Raw genomic sequence first — 18294 nt, forward strand, 5'->3', positions numbered from 1 at the left:
AGAGGTATAAAAGAGAGAGATGGAAAGATTATTTGAGAGATTTGTTGAAGAACTGAAAGAGAAGTATAGAGGGAGAGATAGAGAGGAGGGTATAGAAAGAAAGAAAAAAAAAGAACAGGGAGAGACCTAGGGAAAGAGGAAAAAAAGAGAAAGAGAGAGTTTGAGAGAAGAGAGAGGGAAGGAGACAGAAAGACGTTAAGAGATTGAATTAAAGACAGTGTGAGAAACTGAAATTAGAGAGGGAAAAAGGAAAAAAAAGAGAGAAAAAATAGAAAGAAGGAAATAAATAAATTCAAAAAGACGGAAAAATATAAAAGAAATAATAATGCGTGAGAGGAAAGATAGGGGAAAGAGAGATGGAAAAAGAGAGAGGAGAGCCGGAAAGAGTGAAATATATATATAAAACGAGAGAGAGAGAGAGGAGAGACGGTAAGAGTGAGAGAGAGACGAAAGGCTGATGGATAGAGAAAGAGAGGGAGACGGATCGAGTGAAATTCAGACAGCGAGAGAAAGAGAAGAAAAAAAGTGAAATATACAAAGAGAGTGAGGAAAAGAGTAAAATAGAGAGCGAGAGAGACGGAAAGAGTGAAATGGGGAGAGAGAGGGAGAAAGAGAAGAAATAAGAAAAAGTGAAAGAGAGACTGAAAGAGAAGAAAAATTAAAGAGTGAGATGACGAGAGAGAGAGGTGGAGAAGAAAAACAAAGAGTGAAATAGAGAGACAGGGAAAGAGACAGAATGAAAGCATATCGAGAGAGAAAGAGACTTTCGTGTATGAAGAGAAAAACACATCGTGTCCTGTTTTGGATTGAGATCATGAACGATATAAGTGACCTGTATACAATCGGCATGAAAACTTGACATTTCGTTTCGCTTATAATCTCACATTTCGCTATTAAAAGCCTGCCCCCCCAACATCGCTAAAAATGTAAACGAAATTTTTTGCATTTTTTTGTTTTCAATTAAAAGAAACAATACGCATATAGTTTATTTATTTCACAATTATATTGTTTTTGTCATTTACTTATATCATTTCGTTTATCAATTTTATTTTCACCACCTGAAACATTAGCACACCTTCTTCTCCACCGTGTCACTTGAGACTACATATTTAACTTACATATTTCGTTAGTATGCACTTCTGTGCATGTGTATGTGAGTGTGATAAGACTTATCGATGTGTATGCGTGACTGTTTTGTGTGTATATATGTGTGTGTGTGTGTGCATTAAATTTAATATTAATTAGTATTAATTAAAAATTACAGTTAATCACTTAGTCAAAAATGATGCTGACATTGCAAACAGCACTTTTTAATTGGTATGTTTGTTGTATTGTATTAGATTGTATTGGATTAGATAGTAAATACAATGCGAAAATTACAAATTACAGTACAATAATTACATTAAATTAATTAAATACATAAATACTAGAGTTTGCGGTATATTTGTGTTTGATGCACGCCTATTTTTTCATCATTTTTTTTAATTTTTAATATTTTCTTTTTTCTTTTTTTATTTTTTTACGACTTTCACTATGCAGTTTAAGTTAGTTGGGCTTTTTGTGTGTGTGTATGTATGTCGATGTGTGTACACAGGCTTAAAATTAGTTTTAATTTTAAGAGATTTATTTATATGTGTGTGTATATATTTTAATTAATTTATTGTTGTATGCATTTATGCATGATTTTCCAGCAGTGTTGCCATACTACTTTATTTAAGACTTTTTCTGTTATATATATGTATGTATGTATATGGTTTAATTATACAAGTTATTTTCGTTATTTTTTTTACTTTTTTAAACTGTGTTTGTTTATAGTCTAAGCATAATTTATAGCAAACTACAACTAAATTTGTTTAAAACTAAAACCAAAGCATTTTTACTCGTCTTACTTATGAATAAATTAATTCCAATTTTGCATAAATTTAATTAAAACCACACATGTGGCAACACCATGTTGTCTAACTGTATTCTTATTTAGTTTTCGTTTTTATATATGTATTTATACTTGTTTCTAGCTTAATTTGAGAATCATTTTATATTACATATGACTTGTTAATGTTGTCATTTGGTAGCGTCCTTTGTGTACAAAAAACAAAAACAATAATAATTAAGTAAATTACGCTTCTCAGCATAGTTTATTGAAATGATACAGATTTTTTTCTATTTACTTTGCAGCTATACATACATATGTATGTTTGTTTGCAGTTTATGTTAAATTTAATTTTTTGCCTCTAAAGAGTTTCGATTTTTCTCTGCTGTCACGGATGTGTCCATAAATTTCAATAGTTGCATTTTTTTTACATTTCAGAGAGAATCTGTAGTATAATTTTTTTTTTTTTTGCAGTTAAGTTACAAAAATTATTAAAGTATAAATATAGTACTGTTTAAGAGCATACATGTCTCATATGATTGTGCATTTCCTCTTTTCATACAAAAATTTATTGATTTATTTTTATTTATGAGATTATTTTGGCTATTTTTTGGGAAAATATAAAGAATATGTATAGAAAACTATTGGTTGCTGAGTCTCCAAATATAATTTATACAATTTTATATTACAATAATAAATATTTATATTTTGCATCTGCACAGCTTACCTAGCAAATGCTTTTAAATGATAGATTTAGATTGAAATAAAAAATACACAATTCTCGATTCAACAACGCACTATTCAAGTTATTTACATAGTTAGCCAGCTCTAACGTTGCGAATTTCAAATCTAACTGTATTTAAAAATCACTGAGAGACTTCGAACTAAATATAATATCATTTATGCAATAATTATTATTTTATTATTTGTGAGATTTTGCTTAATTATTATAAACCATAACAGAAACAAATAAAAAAAATAAAATAAAAAATAAAGTAAAAGATACTTAAAAAAAATTAAAAAATATATTTAAAAAAAATTAAAAAAATATACGCATAAAAAAATTAAAAAAAAAAAATGTAAATACATAAAAAATAAAAAAAAAAATTAAATACATAAAAAATAAAAAAAAAAATTAAATACATAAAAAATAATAAAAAATTTAAGTACATAAAAAATAAGATTTAAAATTTTATTTAAATAAAAAAAAAATTAGAAAATAAAATATTAAAAGTATAAAAAAATTGCAAATATATATGTACATACATATGAATATTAAAAAATACAAATGTACATATAATATAATAAAAAAATATATACATATAATATCATCAGGGTTGCAAACAATATATTAAAAAATAATTGAATTTAAATTAGATTTTTTTTTAATCCACAAATCGGATTGAAAAAATAAAAATGAAAAATTTAGTCACAAACATAATTAAAAGTAAAAAAAAATAATAAAAAAAATAAATTTTTAATTTTTAATCCCAGACGTTTGGATTAAAAATTAGATTTTTAAATTAAAACATAAAAATTCCGATTTTCCATTAAAATTAAAGTTTTATTTTTAGGCCAAACTTGTTTCATCAAAAACTAGCAATCCTGTGAATAATACACAAAAAATGCTATATAATAAAAAGAAATATAAAAAAAAGTGTAATAATAAAAAAAATACATATGTATATAAAAAGATTAAAAATATAATATAAAATAAATATAAAATTAAAAGACAATATATATATAAATGCGAAACAAAAAAAAAAAAATAAAAAAAATATTTAAACAAATAAAAATATTGAGAGAATAAATCATATATTAAATAATAAAAATATAAAATATATTATAAAAAATATTAAAAAAAAAATTTAAGCAAATAAAATTAATAATAATAATTAGAAAAATTAAAAAAATGAATAATATACATATCGACAAAAAAAAAAAAAATTTAAAACAAAAAAAATATTGAAAAAAATTAAAATTTTGGAAAAAAATAGAAACTATATTAAAAGAATAAATCATATTTAAAATAATAAAAATTTGAAATATAATATAAAAATTAAAATAATATGAAAATAAAAACAATATAAAATAAAAAAATTGTAAATACGTAAAAAAAATGTAGAATAAATAAAATATAAAACATTAATATATGTATGTACATAAAATATTACATAAAAAATATTAGAAAAACTAAAAAAAATAATAATAATAAATATAAAGAAAAAAACGGTTAATATAAAAATAAAATAAAAAAATTCAAAATAAAATGAAAAAATTCAAAATAAATAAAAAAATATTAAAATAAAAACCGCAATAAAAAATAAAAAAATTAATTATTGAGTTAAATATTATACAAATAATTAATTAATAATAAACACAAAAATAAAAATTCAAAATAAAAATTAAATACAAAAATATTAAAATAAAAAAAAAATTTCAAATAAAAAAAAACAAATAAAAATATTGAAACAAATTTAAAATATTAGATAAATAATAGAAAAATCAAAAAATATTAAAGGAATAAATCATATTTAAAATAACCAAAAAATAAACATATTAAAAGAATATATAACAAAAGTGAAATATATAATAAAAAGTATAAAATACAACATATATACATACATATATGTTTGTATATATAAAAAATAATATAAAAATACACTAAAACCAAAATTTAAATATATTATATAATAAAATTAAAAAATATTTATTCATTATTAATTAAAAAAAACGGCAATTATATGAAGATAGTTGCAAATTATTATTTTATTTATTGTTATGCTTACTATTATACTCACTATCAATATATGAAGAGGTTTGATTAAAACCCTTTTGGAACCGTTACATTATTTTTTGTTTCAAAACAATATGACTCGCGCGGCTTTTGCTGCAAAAAATACACACAAAAAAGGAAGAACAAAACATAAAGTAACTGCAGCCTGGTCGGGATATGAAATTTGGTATATTTAAATAATTTACATGCATTCATATCATAGCGCAATAACACGCTTAACTTTAAATAATAGATTTCTCTTCTGCTCGCGCATTATATATGCCAGCGCGTTATATATTTTAAACGCCCACGATTTGAAGGAATAAAAATTACTTTCGCCACTAATAAGCTTATGTAGTTTTATGCCAATTGAGAATATTTATATACAAATATCTTACGATTATGCTATAATATATGTATATATGTATGTAAATGTATGTATGTGCTATGTATAGAGCATAATTTATGCAAAAACTAAGAACTAAAGTACAATTTAAGTAAAACAAATATTGTTTTCAATAAGAAAATCGAACGAATTTTTGTTATTTTTGTAAATTTTGTAATTTTTTCTGCAAATCAACTACTTGCCAGACAAACGGATGCGTAACAAACAAAATTTTTGATATAGAAAAAAATGTTTAGCGCTAAAATTTCTCTCTCGATGGTCTTGTGTATATTCTGTGTGTAACGGTAGCTTAAAGTTAATTGTAAAATTGAAGTTTCTAATATAGTACACTACTATTATTACAGCTTAAAATGGTTTACGCTTAAATCTAACGAATGTTTAGCGAAACGCAAATAAGCAAAGCAACGGCCTGCATCCGTAGCTTCACGAACACTTCACGTCGCACACACATAACACGACGCTTACTGCTAAGAGCAGCGCACTTATGTTCTATGTTGTTGTTGCTTTATTTCGATTTGCGCTGTGCAGTTGACTTCGCTAAGCAACGTTGACGACGCGCACTTTGTTGCGCACGCGAACGTGGACGGTGACACTCGGCTGCTTGCGATTCTCAGGAATTTTCCAAAATTGCCGGTTGTTGTTGCTGCAGTGCTGCTAGCGCTGATAGGGTTGTCGGTGCAATGACCGGTTGTACGGCATGTTGTTGACAGTGTACGTTCATTGTGGATTCGTTCAAATTCCAGCCGGCTGCGCGTGCGCATGGCACGTGTGCGGCTGCCTTGCAGTCGCGCTGCAGACAACACACAATCGCACCAGGCTTGCTACACAGCACACAGTGGTAGGTGGTGCTGGTCCAGACCGCTGCATCGAGTCCCATAACACGCACACCCACCAAGAATACGCCCGGCGCCCAGACAATGCAGTCTTCATGTAGCCACACTTCATAGCTCTTCTCCGAGACTTTAGACATACCGAGAAAGTTGTGCTGCAGTGCCTCATCTGCGCTGCAGTCGAGCGGATCGATAATGACCGTAGCGTCAGTATTCAAGTTACCCTGGGCGTTTGTGTCTTGAGCGTTCTTTTTCTTTTTACCCTGCAAAAGGGAGTCGCTACTAAAGAAGTCTTGCTGGCGCAAAGTGATTGGTATACTTACCGCACCGCTGGTGCGTGTAGCAGTAGCTGTCGCACCCGTGGGCGCTGTGCAGTTTTTAGCCGGCACCACGGGCAGATTGCGCGGATTCGTCTGTACCATATCCAGACGCCGTCGTTTGCTCACAAAAATCGCATCCATATCGATGGCGTCGGGCGCTTTTACGGCCGTCTTGTATTCCTCGCAATCGATTGTGACCAGGTAGGGTCCGAAGAGGTCACCCAGCCCCATACGATGCGGCCCACGCTTACAAAATACACATATCCACGTAGAGTCGGTGGTATCCGCATCGTATTTATTGCTCAGCGTTGACGAGTGCAGGCCGCGTAGGTTTTTCCGATCGTGTGCGTAGCCAGCAGCACCCGATGGTTTCTTTACCTGCCGCGCGGCTGCGTTCTTCTCATTGACATCTTCGGCATTCAAGGGCGCATTCACCACGTTTATGCTGCCGTCCCGCTTGACCAAAATGAATGGAGATTTATTTTTAATTTGTTCCGCTGCGGTGGATGGCGCAGCTGGCGCATCATCATCCGATGAATGTTGTTGCTGTTTACGCCGTTGTTGCTGTTGCTGTTTAGCCGTCAATTTCTTTTTGGCGCCATTCTTGCCAGTATCCGCCGCGCGACTCGGTCGTTTGCGCGTGTCTTGCGTTTTGCGGCCCTTAGCGGCTTTAGACGTCGTCTTGGCATTTGGCGTGCTGCTGCTGCCGGCAGCCTGTGTGGTCGCTTCTTTGGCCGTCTTTGCCGCCAATGCTGCCGCTGCTGCAGCTGATGTGCTCGGCTGATCGTCATCGTCATCCAAACATATGACGACGTCCTTCTTTGGCTCGCTGCTGTTTTGCGAACTATTGTTGTTTCGTTTGGCGCTGGTTGTGCGTTTGCCGCGCTGTGCACGTGGTTCCGCAAAGTCAGCATCGTCATTGTCCAGCAGTATACGTATATTCGCAGGATCCATGGCGACGGAGAGACGGCGTCGCGGCGGTCCGCTTCTTCGGCCCGCTGCAGCAGTTGACGCAGCCGCAACACTATTCGTTTTTCCGCCTTCTTTATTGTCTGTGGCTTTTGCTCCATCTGCAGCGGCAGTTTGTAGGTCTGCTGTGGTAGTTTTACGTATAGGACTAGGTAGTGTCGACTTTTTGGCGGCTTTAGTTGGTGGTGGACCTTCCGTGCGCACGTGCAGTGGCGTACTCACATCTTTCGGCATAGCGTTCATAGGCGTGTTCGTCTCTTGTGGTGCATCTGCTGAAGGTTCGACTGCGCTGAGGTTGGCGTTAGATAACTCTAAAGCTAAACTCAAGTCGCGCACTACTTCAGTGGTATTGGCGGGCGGCTGTGAAGCAAGATCATCGGTCTCCGGTATGATGGGCTCATCTTCGATGCCAGCAAACATCTCCTCCAACTTATTTTCAACCTGCGGACGTTTTTAAAGGGCTCATAGAGTAAAATATTTTTGGTTTTGAATATTCAATAGGCTTACCTCTTCGAATGCCGCGGTCACTGTGTCGCTTTTATGGGCATTTAAATTGAGTGGCTCGGCATCGCCAGTTTGGGTCGGCGCTTGTCGCTCGTCTGCAGTCTGTTGTTTGTGTTTATTGTCCTCTTCCAAAGCTGTCGTTGTTGTTGCTATAACAGGACATTGACTTCCCGATGTTTTGCTTTCCGCATGTGTGGTCGTTGCTGTGGTCTTGCTGCCAATGCTGCTGTGGCTGGAATTGCTGCAGCTGGAAGTGCTGGACGAGCTACTGCTGCTGTGGCTATTACTTTGCGGACTTAGTGGTCGTGGCTGCCTCATGCGCGCATCAGCTTGCGACTCCAAACGATTGCCGGCCGCAACTTCGCCTTCGTTGGTTTGCGCTGCGGATTTGTCGCCGTTAGCCTCCTCCAGCGGCTGTAATTCCGATTGCATCAGTTCTTTGCGCAACTCATCGACCGCAACGGCATTATCGTTCATGGGCATACATCTATTGGTGGCGCTGGCATTTCCAATGGCGCTATATGAATTGCTTGAGCCATTCGAATTTGAATTGTATTCGGTGGCATTGCGCAGTTTCAGCGCTTGACGTTGCTTTTTGGTTTTCGGGCTGCCGCTGCTGAGCGCGCCGCTGTCGCATTCACCGACACTCTTTATGCTTGAATTACTGTTCGCGTCCACGTGCGTTGCGCTATCATTTGCCGTGCTGGCGATCATGGCGCTGATTTTGTCAATTGTCTCCACTTCAGAGTCGGCAAATGTCTCGGCCGTTGTGCCCAATGGAGTTGAAGCCGTCCCTATTGTCGGCGGTATGCGTCCATTCTCCATTGTTTGGCTGGTCGGTGATGATGGTGTGGAGGCGATTGCCATTTTTTCGGGCTGTGTATGTGGTGTACCTAAGTTTGCCGTTGCAGTGGGAGGTGATTTGTTGAAATTGCTTGCAGGAGATTTGCTATAAAGTGGGAGAAATGCATTGCAAGTGAATCCGCATTCAAAAAAATCAAAAACTGTATACTCACATATCAGCTTTGCGTGGTGAACGTCGCACTTGTTCCGTTGGTGACGACTTTGGACTTCGTGGAATGTTGTTCCTTGACAATTGCTGGTACTGCGGCTGTGAAGAGTTGCCTTGTGCTGGCATTAAAACACTACCGAAATCTACAGCCTCAGCACCGGATGATTTGGTGTCACCACCGCGTTTTTGTAGACGTTGTCGAAAACCTGCGCCTCCACCGCCACTACTATTGCTATTGGAGTCCAATGACTCGCAGTGCGAAGAAATCGCTTCCGGCGAAGGCGACTCAGCGCTGTCGGGTATGCAAGCCGCTTTGGGCGCACTGTTCCCGCTGGTGGAGTACGTATTATTCGTGCCACTGTTGACTGCTGTGGGTGAGAGATCTGCTATAACGGTATTATCAGCAGGTGGCGAGGATTTTTTCAACTCTGCTGCGTGCACGTTGTATGTGGGCGCATTCGAAGCATTGGCTGCAGCAGCAGGCGCCATATCATCGAGATGCGTGTAATTTGTGGAATTGGTGTGTTGTATGTGGGTGTTCAGTGAACGATGCATTGGTGGTGATTGGTTTTGTTGTTGTTGCTGCGGCTGTGCGGTAAGAGACTGTTGTTGCTGTTGTTGTTGGTGCATGCGTGGCGATACTTGATGCTGGTGTTGCTGTTGATTTTGATGCATTTGCGGGTGTAGGTGTTGTTGTTGCGGTGGAATATGATGTTGCTGATTTTGTTGCGACAATTGTGTGGCTTGTTGCTGATGTTGTGTCGGTTGTTGTGGCAAGAGACTGTGTGGCAGCTGATGTGCGTGCGGGTGTGGTGGATAGTGTAGCGCATGTGGTGGCGGTGGGTGTGGCAAATGTTGCGACATGTGTTGTTGTTGCTGTTGTGGATGTGGATAAGCGTTCTGTGGCTGTGGCTGCTGTTGTTGCTGCAAATGCATTTGATTATAGTCCATGCCATGTAAAGGTCCACCAGTTTGCTGATGCATTACGGGTGATTGTGGTGTGGGCGGTGTATGCGGACCGTTATGCTTCATGGCAGACTGTGGTGGATTATTAAAAGCTGGCGGCTGCTGCTGATGTTGTTGCTGCTGATGATGATGTTGATGTTGTTGTTGCGCATGATAATTACGAATTGGCGATTCTAAAGCGATAACAATGATAAATTAAAACATATTTTTTTGAAAAAATAAACATTTTTCTTACGTTTCTTGGGAGAAACTTGTGACTGTTGCTGATGCTGCTGTTGCTGCGCATGCGACTGCATTTTATTTGATATAAGCGAAGTGTAATTACAATCTTTGCTGACCAACTCAACCGGCTTCGGTCCGGCACCTTTTGACTGTAACTAATTAGCAAAAAAAAAACAATTTCTGCTGTTTGGAATTTTTAAATATTATAAGTAAACTACCTCAGATTCATAATTACGCGCCAAATGCGGTACTTTGCCATAGCCTTCACTCATATGGCTGGGCGCATCGTTGGGCTCGCGCATATAAGTATGCACAGGGCTTGGACCGCCGCTCCCTCCACCTGCGGGACCACTGCTCGCATTCGCGCCGTTATTATTGCCACCTACCGACGACGAACCGCCAGGATTTGAGCCACCAGGTGGCAGCATGCCTTCACAATCATTGCCATTCGTATTCATATATTTACCGGGACCTTGACTGCCAGCTGGTGAGGCAGGAGATTGCGGTGTGGCGCCACTTTGCATGCCATGCGTGGCTGGCGAAGATTGCAATGCAGATAGCTGAGAGTGGTGTGCGTGCTGTGACTGTTGTTGTTGTTGTTGTTGCTGCTGCTGCTGTTGTGCTAAGCTGGAAGGTGAATTCGACGTTAAATTATTACTAAAAACAATGCAACAAATTTTAAGTTTTTATCCACATTTCACTCTTCATTTACTTACATTGGGTAACTATTCGGTCCATGATGTTGTGATTGTTGCTGCTGTTGTTGTTGATGCTGATGCGCTTGTGGTTGGTGGGAATGTTGCTGATGCTGATGTGGAGGCGGGGGTCCTGGCGGCTGTGGCGTGGCCGCATGCTTATGACCACCGTACTCATGTGATAGCATACCAGGCGCATGACCACCAACGATTTTGTTTAGTGGTGAGCTTGAACTACGACTTGATTGCAGCGATAAGTCCATTGAATCGAATGGCGGTAAGAGCGAACGGGGCAGCAGAGAGTTCATCTGATGTTCAAGCTATTGAAATATAAAATTAGCATAAGACCGTCGGATTTTAAAAACTTCACAACACATTATTATTTCATTAAAAACGGTAAGTAGCTGAAGTTGTAATTTCGTAAGAGGAATTAGTCTATAAAATTTTTTGGTCATACGAATGAGCATGTTAGTGAGCAATTTATTTTATTTAAAAGATTAGTTGTTAGTATTGATGTAAAAAACAAACTACTTTTATTCCATATATAGTTCTAAAAAGGGAACTGGGCGCTCAGTTTCTTGAATTATTATCAGAACAATTAGTAACGTCATTGCATACGGTAAAAATTTTCAGAGTTAATTTATTTCAATAGAAAGGGATACCAAATGCAAAAGAATTCTTCTATCTAGAAGGTATTTGAGAAAAAATATATATTTATATATTGGTCTTCTTTAATACTTCTGCCTTAAGCTACTTACTGAAGCAATCCAGTTAAGTGAAGTAATATGAACTAAAATCAATAATTTACAAATTTAAAAATATTGAAAGCAGCATTAAGCTTTAATAGAAACGGCCAAAATTATAGAGGAATACTTTAAATAAAACTAAGTCCAACTTACTGAAAAAATAAATAAATCATACTCTAAACCAAATCAGAAAAGTATGAATGAAAATCAAAATATTACTATTTCTAATCATTTTTATTAAATTTGTATATTCCGCATATAAAATTAAGACGAAATATATAACTGAAGCACTGAGTTGTTTTTCTAGCATAGTAGGTGCATTTACGTTTTTATGATTGGCCGACATGAAATTATATAGGGAATCCGGTGGCGGTGCTGGCGCATGCCAAGCCGATGGTGAACGCACCATGGGGCGTTCGTTGGACATATGCGCCAACTGTGGCTGCCTCGGTATATACGATGGTATCTGTATTTAAGTATAATAAAACATTACAATGATATTTATGTACACATGTGTGCCTGTTTAGTGATATGCATTTATATATTGTAAATAAAACGAGCGTTATAACAGGACACACTAATATTAATTCATTTTTAGATCTAGTTAGTATTGATATGAAAGTTTAAGTTTTCAGTTTTCGAACTTACTTGCAAATGATTCCATGAAGGATTTTGCGTCGGTTGACTTATGTGTCCATGGGGATTATTATTAGACATTTCACCTTATTCGTTGCTGTTGATCAAATTTATAGGGTTTCCACTAAATAGCGCGGATATTTTAGTTATCAAGCATTGAGGACTGCACCTTTTTTGAGTTAAAAAATATAACGATCAGTGTGTTAGAAATACGTAAAAATTAGTTGCATATCTATTTTGTTTTCATATGATTTTTATTTGTGTGCATTTGGTCGCGCGTATTTAATTTTTGGCGTAAGCAATGATTCAATACTGTAGACCGTATTCTACTGTTATTAAAACACCTTTTTATTATGACATCAACATAACTATAGTTAACGCAAGATATAAAATAGGCGTGAGATACATTTTGTGTGGTATAGTATCACAACAGTCTAACACTACATAAAAGTTATTTTACATCGTACTATGCAACTTCCAAAATTCGTCACATTTAATTCGTAAGTGCTATAATTTAATAGAGCAGACACTTGCACAGATCCTGCGGCCAGCAGCCCACAGGCGAAAAATTATACACACACATACATTTACCAACTTCATTTATCCAGCACACTAACAAAATCCCTGCGTTTAATTTTTACACATAGCCCATATTTATTCATTCTCACAAAACTGCTTCATTTTACTATAGTAATACTATTTATTTGACTATAGAAATTGTAATTGGAAGCGAAATAAAATTTTGTCCATACGCCACACTAATCTCACCTATACACAATTCTTTTCCTTTTGTGCTTCTACTCCGGCAACTTTTCCACTTTTATATTTCCCCTTGATATTCCGCTTTTGATTTTCTGCCATAATACAAGGCGAAAATAGACAAAACATATGTAAAAAGAATGATGACAGCTAGCAGCTGTATACATGGCAGAGCGCCCTCGAAATGTCAAAGATTATTGCCTTTTGTTTATTCCAAATAGCAAGATGTTCGTAATCAAAAAATTATTAGTTTTATATTTATCGTCATAAAAACTTTGAAACAAAGGGTAAAGGTAATGAAGGGAGCGTCATAGAACATATATTCCATAATTTTATGTATATGTATATTTTAATTAAATTAGCCTATTTGCAATAAGCTTAACTACAAATAACACATATTTTCCGATAGTCTTCCGTATCTATTTAACACGATTCTAATAATTATTTAATATCTCGTGTTAATTTGTTTTCGCATAATTCCTCTTTTTGCACAAATTCTTGTTTACATCCCATGAAAGTGTTGTGCATCTCATTTACACCTGCATACCAAATTCGTCACAAAGTCATCGCACACATTTCTCACTCTTTCAACCACATGATTGCCTATTGTAATGTATCTTCATCACGGCGAGAAGATTTGTTTGTCCACTTTAAACATTTTCGCCATTGAGCGAATTTCGCTTGTGCCGCCTGCAGAGGCTCTCGCTGCGCTACTTTTTTAGATATGTTTGCTGCACCCGCTTTGTGAGATTTTCACACGATTTTTTACTCCACATTTCTTAACCAAAACACTTTTTCACTCAAAGCATTTCTTCTATAAAATTTATCATATATTTTTTTACACTGCATTCGCAATTAAACTACTCTTCTGTTGTAACATTCATTTATAATCAGAATTATTTAAAAACTTACAAATTTCTAAGCAGTCTATTAAAATTTTTTTAATATTTCCAACTATTCTTCCGCGAAATAAGCACACAATTCATAAATTCAACTCCAGTGTTGCGTTCATTAAATAATACATTTTTATCCAGATATGATGGCACAAGGTTGCAATTTGAGACTGACACAGGATGACTCAAACGAATTTTATTATTTATATACAAAGAATACATATTTACGAATAGATATTAAAAGTTATCCTACCATTGCCTCACAATATTTCTTGTGGTTAGTATGTTAAGTAGTTTTCCAAAAGGCTTATATATATCTTATTGAAGTTGTCTTGTGTTAAGTAGTTTTCCAAAAGGCCTATACATATATCTTATTGAAGTTTTCTTGTTCAGAGTATGTTTAAAGTATTATATTGATATAAACCAAACACTATATTTTGAAGCAAATTTTATCAAAGGCAAGATATGTTTATGTAATGCGATTCCAATTCGCTTTTACTTTGTACTTATATTTTATAAATCAAGATTTAATCAATATTTCTGAAACCCACGTGTGTCTATACGTTTTCTAAATATGGCATCTTCATTTTCCCTCATAACAGCTGCTATAGTGTTTGTTATTATTTCCCGCTAAATGTAGCGTTCAAGAGCAGAGAAGTTATAAACCACCTTTCATAGGATGTATTCAGATTCATGGAAAATTAACTGATTCTTGTAATTAAATCAATTTAAATTGCACAATTTTATGTTAAACTAATTTTTAAATATGAGAACTGCTAAACGTGGTGCTTTCATCGTTTTGGAAGGATGTGATCGAAGTGGAAAATCGTCACAAAGCCGGTTGTTGTGTAAGTTGTAAATATATAATAATTTAGCAAATTGCATAGTTAATTGATATTTTCAGACGAATTTCTAACCAGTAATGGCTACCCAGCAAAGCACATGCATTTTCCTAGTCGAACTACGGAAATTGGCAGCACAATAAATTCATACTTAAAAAATTCCAAAGAATTGAATGACCAAGTAATTCATCTGCTGTTTTCTGCCAATCGATGGGAGTTTCTAAAGGAAATGCAGAATTTACTAAATACGGGTACCACATTGATTGTCGATAGATATTCATATTCCGGTGTGGCATACAGTGTTGCGAAAGGTGAAATAATGAAATGCTCATTCGTTTATTAAAGTTATTGGAATATAATATTTTAAATTGCATACTTAAGGCATGGATTTCGATTGGTGCATGGCTCCGGAGAAAGGACTTTTACGACCAGATGCTGTATTCTACTTGAAAGCGCCAATTGACTATCTAATTCAACGTGACGATTTTGGCAGAGAAAGGTTTTTTCATATAAAATTATAAAGGTTTAATTGGAAAATTATATATATTTTATTATTTTTTATTGACACAGATATGAAAAGAAAGACTTTCAGTCTAAAGTGGCCAATGTATTCGATCGCCTTTGTGAGGAGCAAACAGAGTTCTGGCATAGTATCGATGCGAGTCAGTCGGAAGCAGTGGTATTTGAAGATATTCGCTTAAAAGCGATGTCAGTTTTAAACAAGGCTAAACATAAACCACTGTGTTTACTGTGATTTACTGTGCTATTCTTTGAATGTTTTTAATAGAATTGATAAGCAGAAAACTTTTTGTTCGTACTTAATATGTATTTTTTAAACCACTTAACTTGAATTCCTTAAAACACATTTCGAATATACAAATTGTCCCTTTGTCTCATAAACATTTTTGTGTGCACAAACAAATAAAATATGAAAACTAATTCCTTGAAATTGTACAGTCAATGTTATAATGCGAGAATACTATATCTAAGAATACGGCTTTTTTAAGCTTAATTAGCGGCTGTTGCGATGACTTCAGTAAAAATTAAGAAGAAACACGTTCCATCGAGTTATTAAACCCTTCACAGATACAACAGAATTCACACAAAAACTGTGAAAACGATATCGAATCTATATTCAATAAGACAAAATAATTGCAACTGGAAGAAAACGGCACATTATTTTTTAATAAAATGAAAAAAAATCTTAGTATTTTGTAGCAAACTCGTTACCCTCAATAACTGCTTTGTATCGCCGCGGCACTGAAGCTATAATGTTATCTACTATGGTTTGGGGTATATTTCTTCATTAAATTAAATTTTCAATGGAATTAAAGTCTGGAGAATGTGCAGGCCACGCCATTACATCCACTTTATTCCTCTGGAACAATGGCTTTAGGACCTTTGCCGTATGCTTTGGGTTGTTGTCCTGTTGGAAGACCCACATAAGTGGCACTTCTCACTTAGCATGTCGCAACATTACGGGTTATTCTTTTGCTAATAAACAATTTCTTCGCTGTTCGGTAACTGCGTAAATCAACGTTATTCAGGCGCGAACGACCGTTCTTGAGCAGATTGGTAACCCAAGTTCCTTTACCAATTGCGGAGCGCTTTTAAATGGATAATTTTTTACCTTTCTTACAATTGAGCTTTACATTTTTTAATCAGTTTTTTTGGTCGGTCTCCACGATGCAGTTTTGTTCCTAATAAAGTTCGAAATTATACGTGAGATTGACAGTTTTTGCGACAGTTTTGTTCCTAATAAAGTTCGAAATTATACGTGAGATTGATGATTTGTAAATTTTGTACTTTATAGAAATTTCTTTTTGAGAAGTTCCGCTATTATAATCATCAATAACACGTGTTCGCAGCGCAATAAAACCGCGTTTCACAAAAAATTCAGCGCAGAAATTATGCTCAGTAAATGTTCTAATAAATTCAAACTGAATACTGTTAGTAAAAGAAACGCACAAAACAGAGTTGCAATTGTTTTGTCGTGGCGGATTGCCATAAATTTTTTTGAAAATAAAAAAGATGTCAATAAGCATTCCAAAATATGTAACCTCGATGCTGAAAATTTAAAAACAAGAAGGGAAAACAATTCGAAGGAAAAATGACATTGTAAGACAAAAAATCTAGGCCTTCGCTTTAGTTACAAATATTCGATACCGTATGTACATACATACTATATGTATGCTATTTACTTCCCGCGACACTCTGGTCTACGTAAGGGGAACGGACCGGGATTTTATGTCAAGCCAAAGACTGTCAACTCGAGAGAATTCTGCCGCTACAGCAACAATACCCGATCTGAACAGTTTCTTAGGAGTTTGACATGAATTTCATGAAGATATTTGGTAAACAAAAAAAAGTTTTCTATACAAGAACTTGATTTCGATAGTTATCCGGAGGTTCTAATAAAATAAATTGGTGTCTCCACCGCGACCTTTTATTCTATATTGTGCCATCTTTTTTATCAAAAGTTGAATTCCAGGATTCTTCTGTTTACTACTGTGGCAATGTGCTCCCTACTCGGATATAAAGATCGAAGGCTACGCAATCTAGAAACAGGTTATTCGAAATTTCCAGGTCCATGTCGCAAAATCGGCGTTTGAGCTGATCTCTTGTGAAACTCCATATTGAAAACGTGTTTCTGGAGCCTAAGTGTGCTAATATCTTTCCCTGCGTGATAGCAATAGAGGGTACCGGCGCCTAGAAACATTGGCTCGCTTTTATTTTCAATGAAATATTAAATACTTTCTTGCACTATTTATCTAACTGTCAACACCAAGTTCAAATTTCGAACCGCAAACGGTCTTTTAACAGTTTAAGATTCCAGGGATATACGCTTTTGGGAGAGAATGGTTCTGCAGAAGATTTATGGTTCTTTGGCATTGGCAACGGCGAATATTGCATTCGATGGAACGATGAGCTGTGTGAGTTATACGACGACATTGACATAGTTCAGCGAATTAAGAGACAGTGGCTACGCTGACTAGGTCATGTCGTCCGAATGGTTGAAAATACTTCAGCTCTGAGAGTATCCGATGCGGTACTCACCGGAGCAAGCGGTAGGCCTTCAGTCCGTTGGAAAGACCAGGTGTAGAAGGACCTGGCTTGGCTTGGAATTTCCAATTGTAAACTCGGTTATAACCGCGTAAGCGTTGTCTACGCCAATAAAGAAGAATAAATCTGAACACACATATCCATACTAATACATAAATAAATATTTCGTTCCTTTATTGCAAATTAAATTTATGCTACGTATTTATTTAGAAGGTACTTTCAATTACATAATCAGCAATGATACTTATTTTACGTGTTTAAATTCATCATCGGAAATTAGATGGATCCCAAAGCCTCCATTTTCTATTTAACACATTCGTTGTCATCTGGGTCGTCAGCAAACAAACAAATCATCATCATCGATAAAAAAAACCACCCTCAATTATACTCGAAGGCCTCAAAACCAACGCCGTCGGCATTTTCATTGCGACGCAATCCATTTATGCCGAACAATTCTGCTTGTTGTGGCTGTATCTGGCGATAGCCCACGCCCTGCTCGTAGTCGGCATTAGCCTGCACATTCGCATAGGCGCCAAAACGCTTCTGCGCCTCATGGTAGGCTGCGATATCGCCATTGTCATGCTTCGGCCACATGCATTCACAACCCGAGGGCACAATGCGTATTTCCGACTCCCAACACTCGTCGCTGGCTGCTTTATTGCGTCTTATCAGATGAATGGTACGATTCAGTTGGATGCAGGAGAAGCCCGCCTCTGAGCAAATCTGCAAATGGAGAGCAAAGTTAATGAGCTTGATTTGTAGTTGATGAAATTAGTAATAATTAC

The 18294-nt window shown here is 35.6% G+C and overlaps 3 protein-coding genes across 7 annotated transcripts in view; 1 reads left to right on the forward strand and 2 right to left on the reverse strand.

The window, feature by feature from the left end:
- Positions 1-4610: 4610 nt before the first annotated feature.
- LOC105226248 (uncharacterized protein CG5098) lies at positions 4611-13586 on the reverse strand. Of its 3 annotated transcripts, none has more exons than XM_049453118.1 (10): positions 12538-12714; positions 11965-12121; positions 11642-11782; positions 10592-10890; positions 10094-10502; positions 9889-10030; positions 8692-9826; positions 7679-8624; positions 6206-7612; positions 4611-6136 (listed from the first exon to the last, which is right to left on the reverse strand). In XM_049453118.1, exons 2-10 carry the CDS (start codon positions 12031-12033, stop codon positions 5663-5665), a joined length of 5022 nt encoding a protein of 1673 aa, XP_049309075.1. In that variant the 5' UTR covers positions 12034-12121; positions 12538-12714; the 3' UTR covers positions 4611-5662. The 3 variants fall into 3 exon arrangements, with proteins under 3 accessions (XP_049309075.1, XP_029406034.2, XP_019845830.2); XM_029550174.2 differs by having other exon boundaries at positions 4611-6145; XM_019990271.3 differs by lacking the exons at positions 11642-11782; positions 12538-12714 and adding an exon at positions 12721-13586 and having other exon boundaries at positions 4611-6145.
- A 640-nt stretch (positions 13587-14226) lies between these two features.
- On the forward strand, positions 14227-15385 carry LOC105226249 (uncharacterized). The gene is made up of 4 exons (XM_011205075.4): positions 14227-14452; positions 14509-14757; positions 14828-14945; positions 15017-15385. The coding sequence occupies exons 1-4, from the start codon at positions 14371-14373 to the stop codon at positions 15198-15200; spliced, it is 633 nt and encodes a 210-aa protein (XP_011203377.2). The 5' UTR covers positions 14227-14370; the 3' UTR covers positions 15201-15385.
- Positions 15386-17648: 2263 nt separating this feature from the next.
- The window catches only part of LOC105226251 (uncharacterized), a 101649-nt gene continuing 101003 nt past the window's right edge, over positions 17649-18294 (reverse strand). For all 3 annotated transcript variants that reach the window (XM_049453120.1, XM_049453119.1, XM_049453121.1), the window contains exon 6: positions 17649-18232. In XM_049453120.1, the coding sequence (XP_049309077.1) occupies positions 17888-18232 (345 nt within the window). In that variant the 3' untranslated portion in view covers positions 17649-17887. The remainder of the gene's footprint in view (positions 18233-18294) is intronic.

Source organism: Bactrocera dorsalis, chromosome 3 (assembly GCF_023373825.1).
Source record: "Bactrocera dorsalis isolate Fly_Bdor chromosome 3, ASM2337382v1, whole genome shotgun sequence".
NCBI classification, from domain to species: domain Eukaryota; kingdom Metazoa; phylum Arthropoda; class Insecta; order Diptera; family Tephritidae; genus Bactrocera; species Bactrocera dorsalis.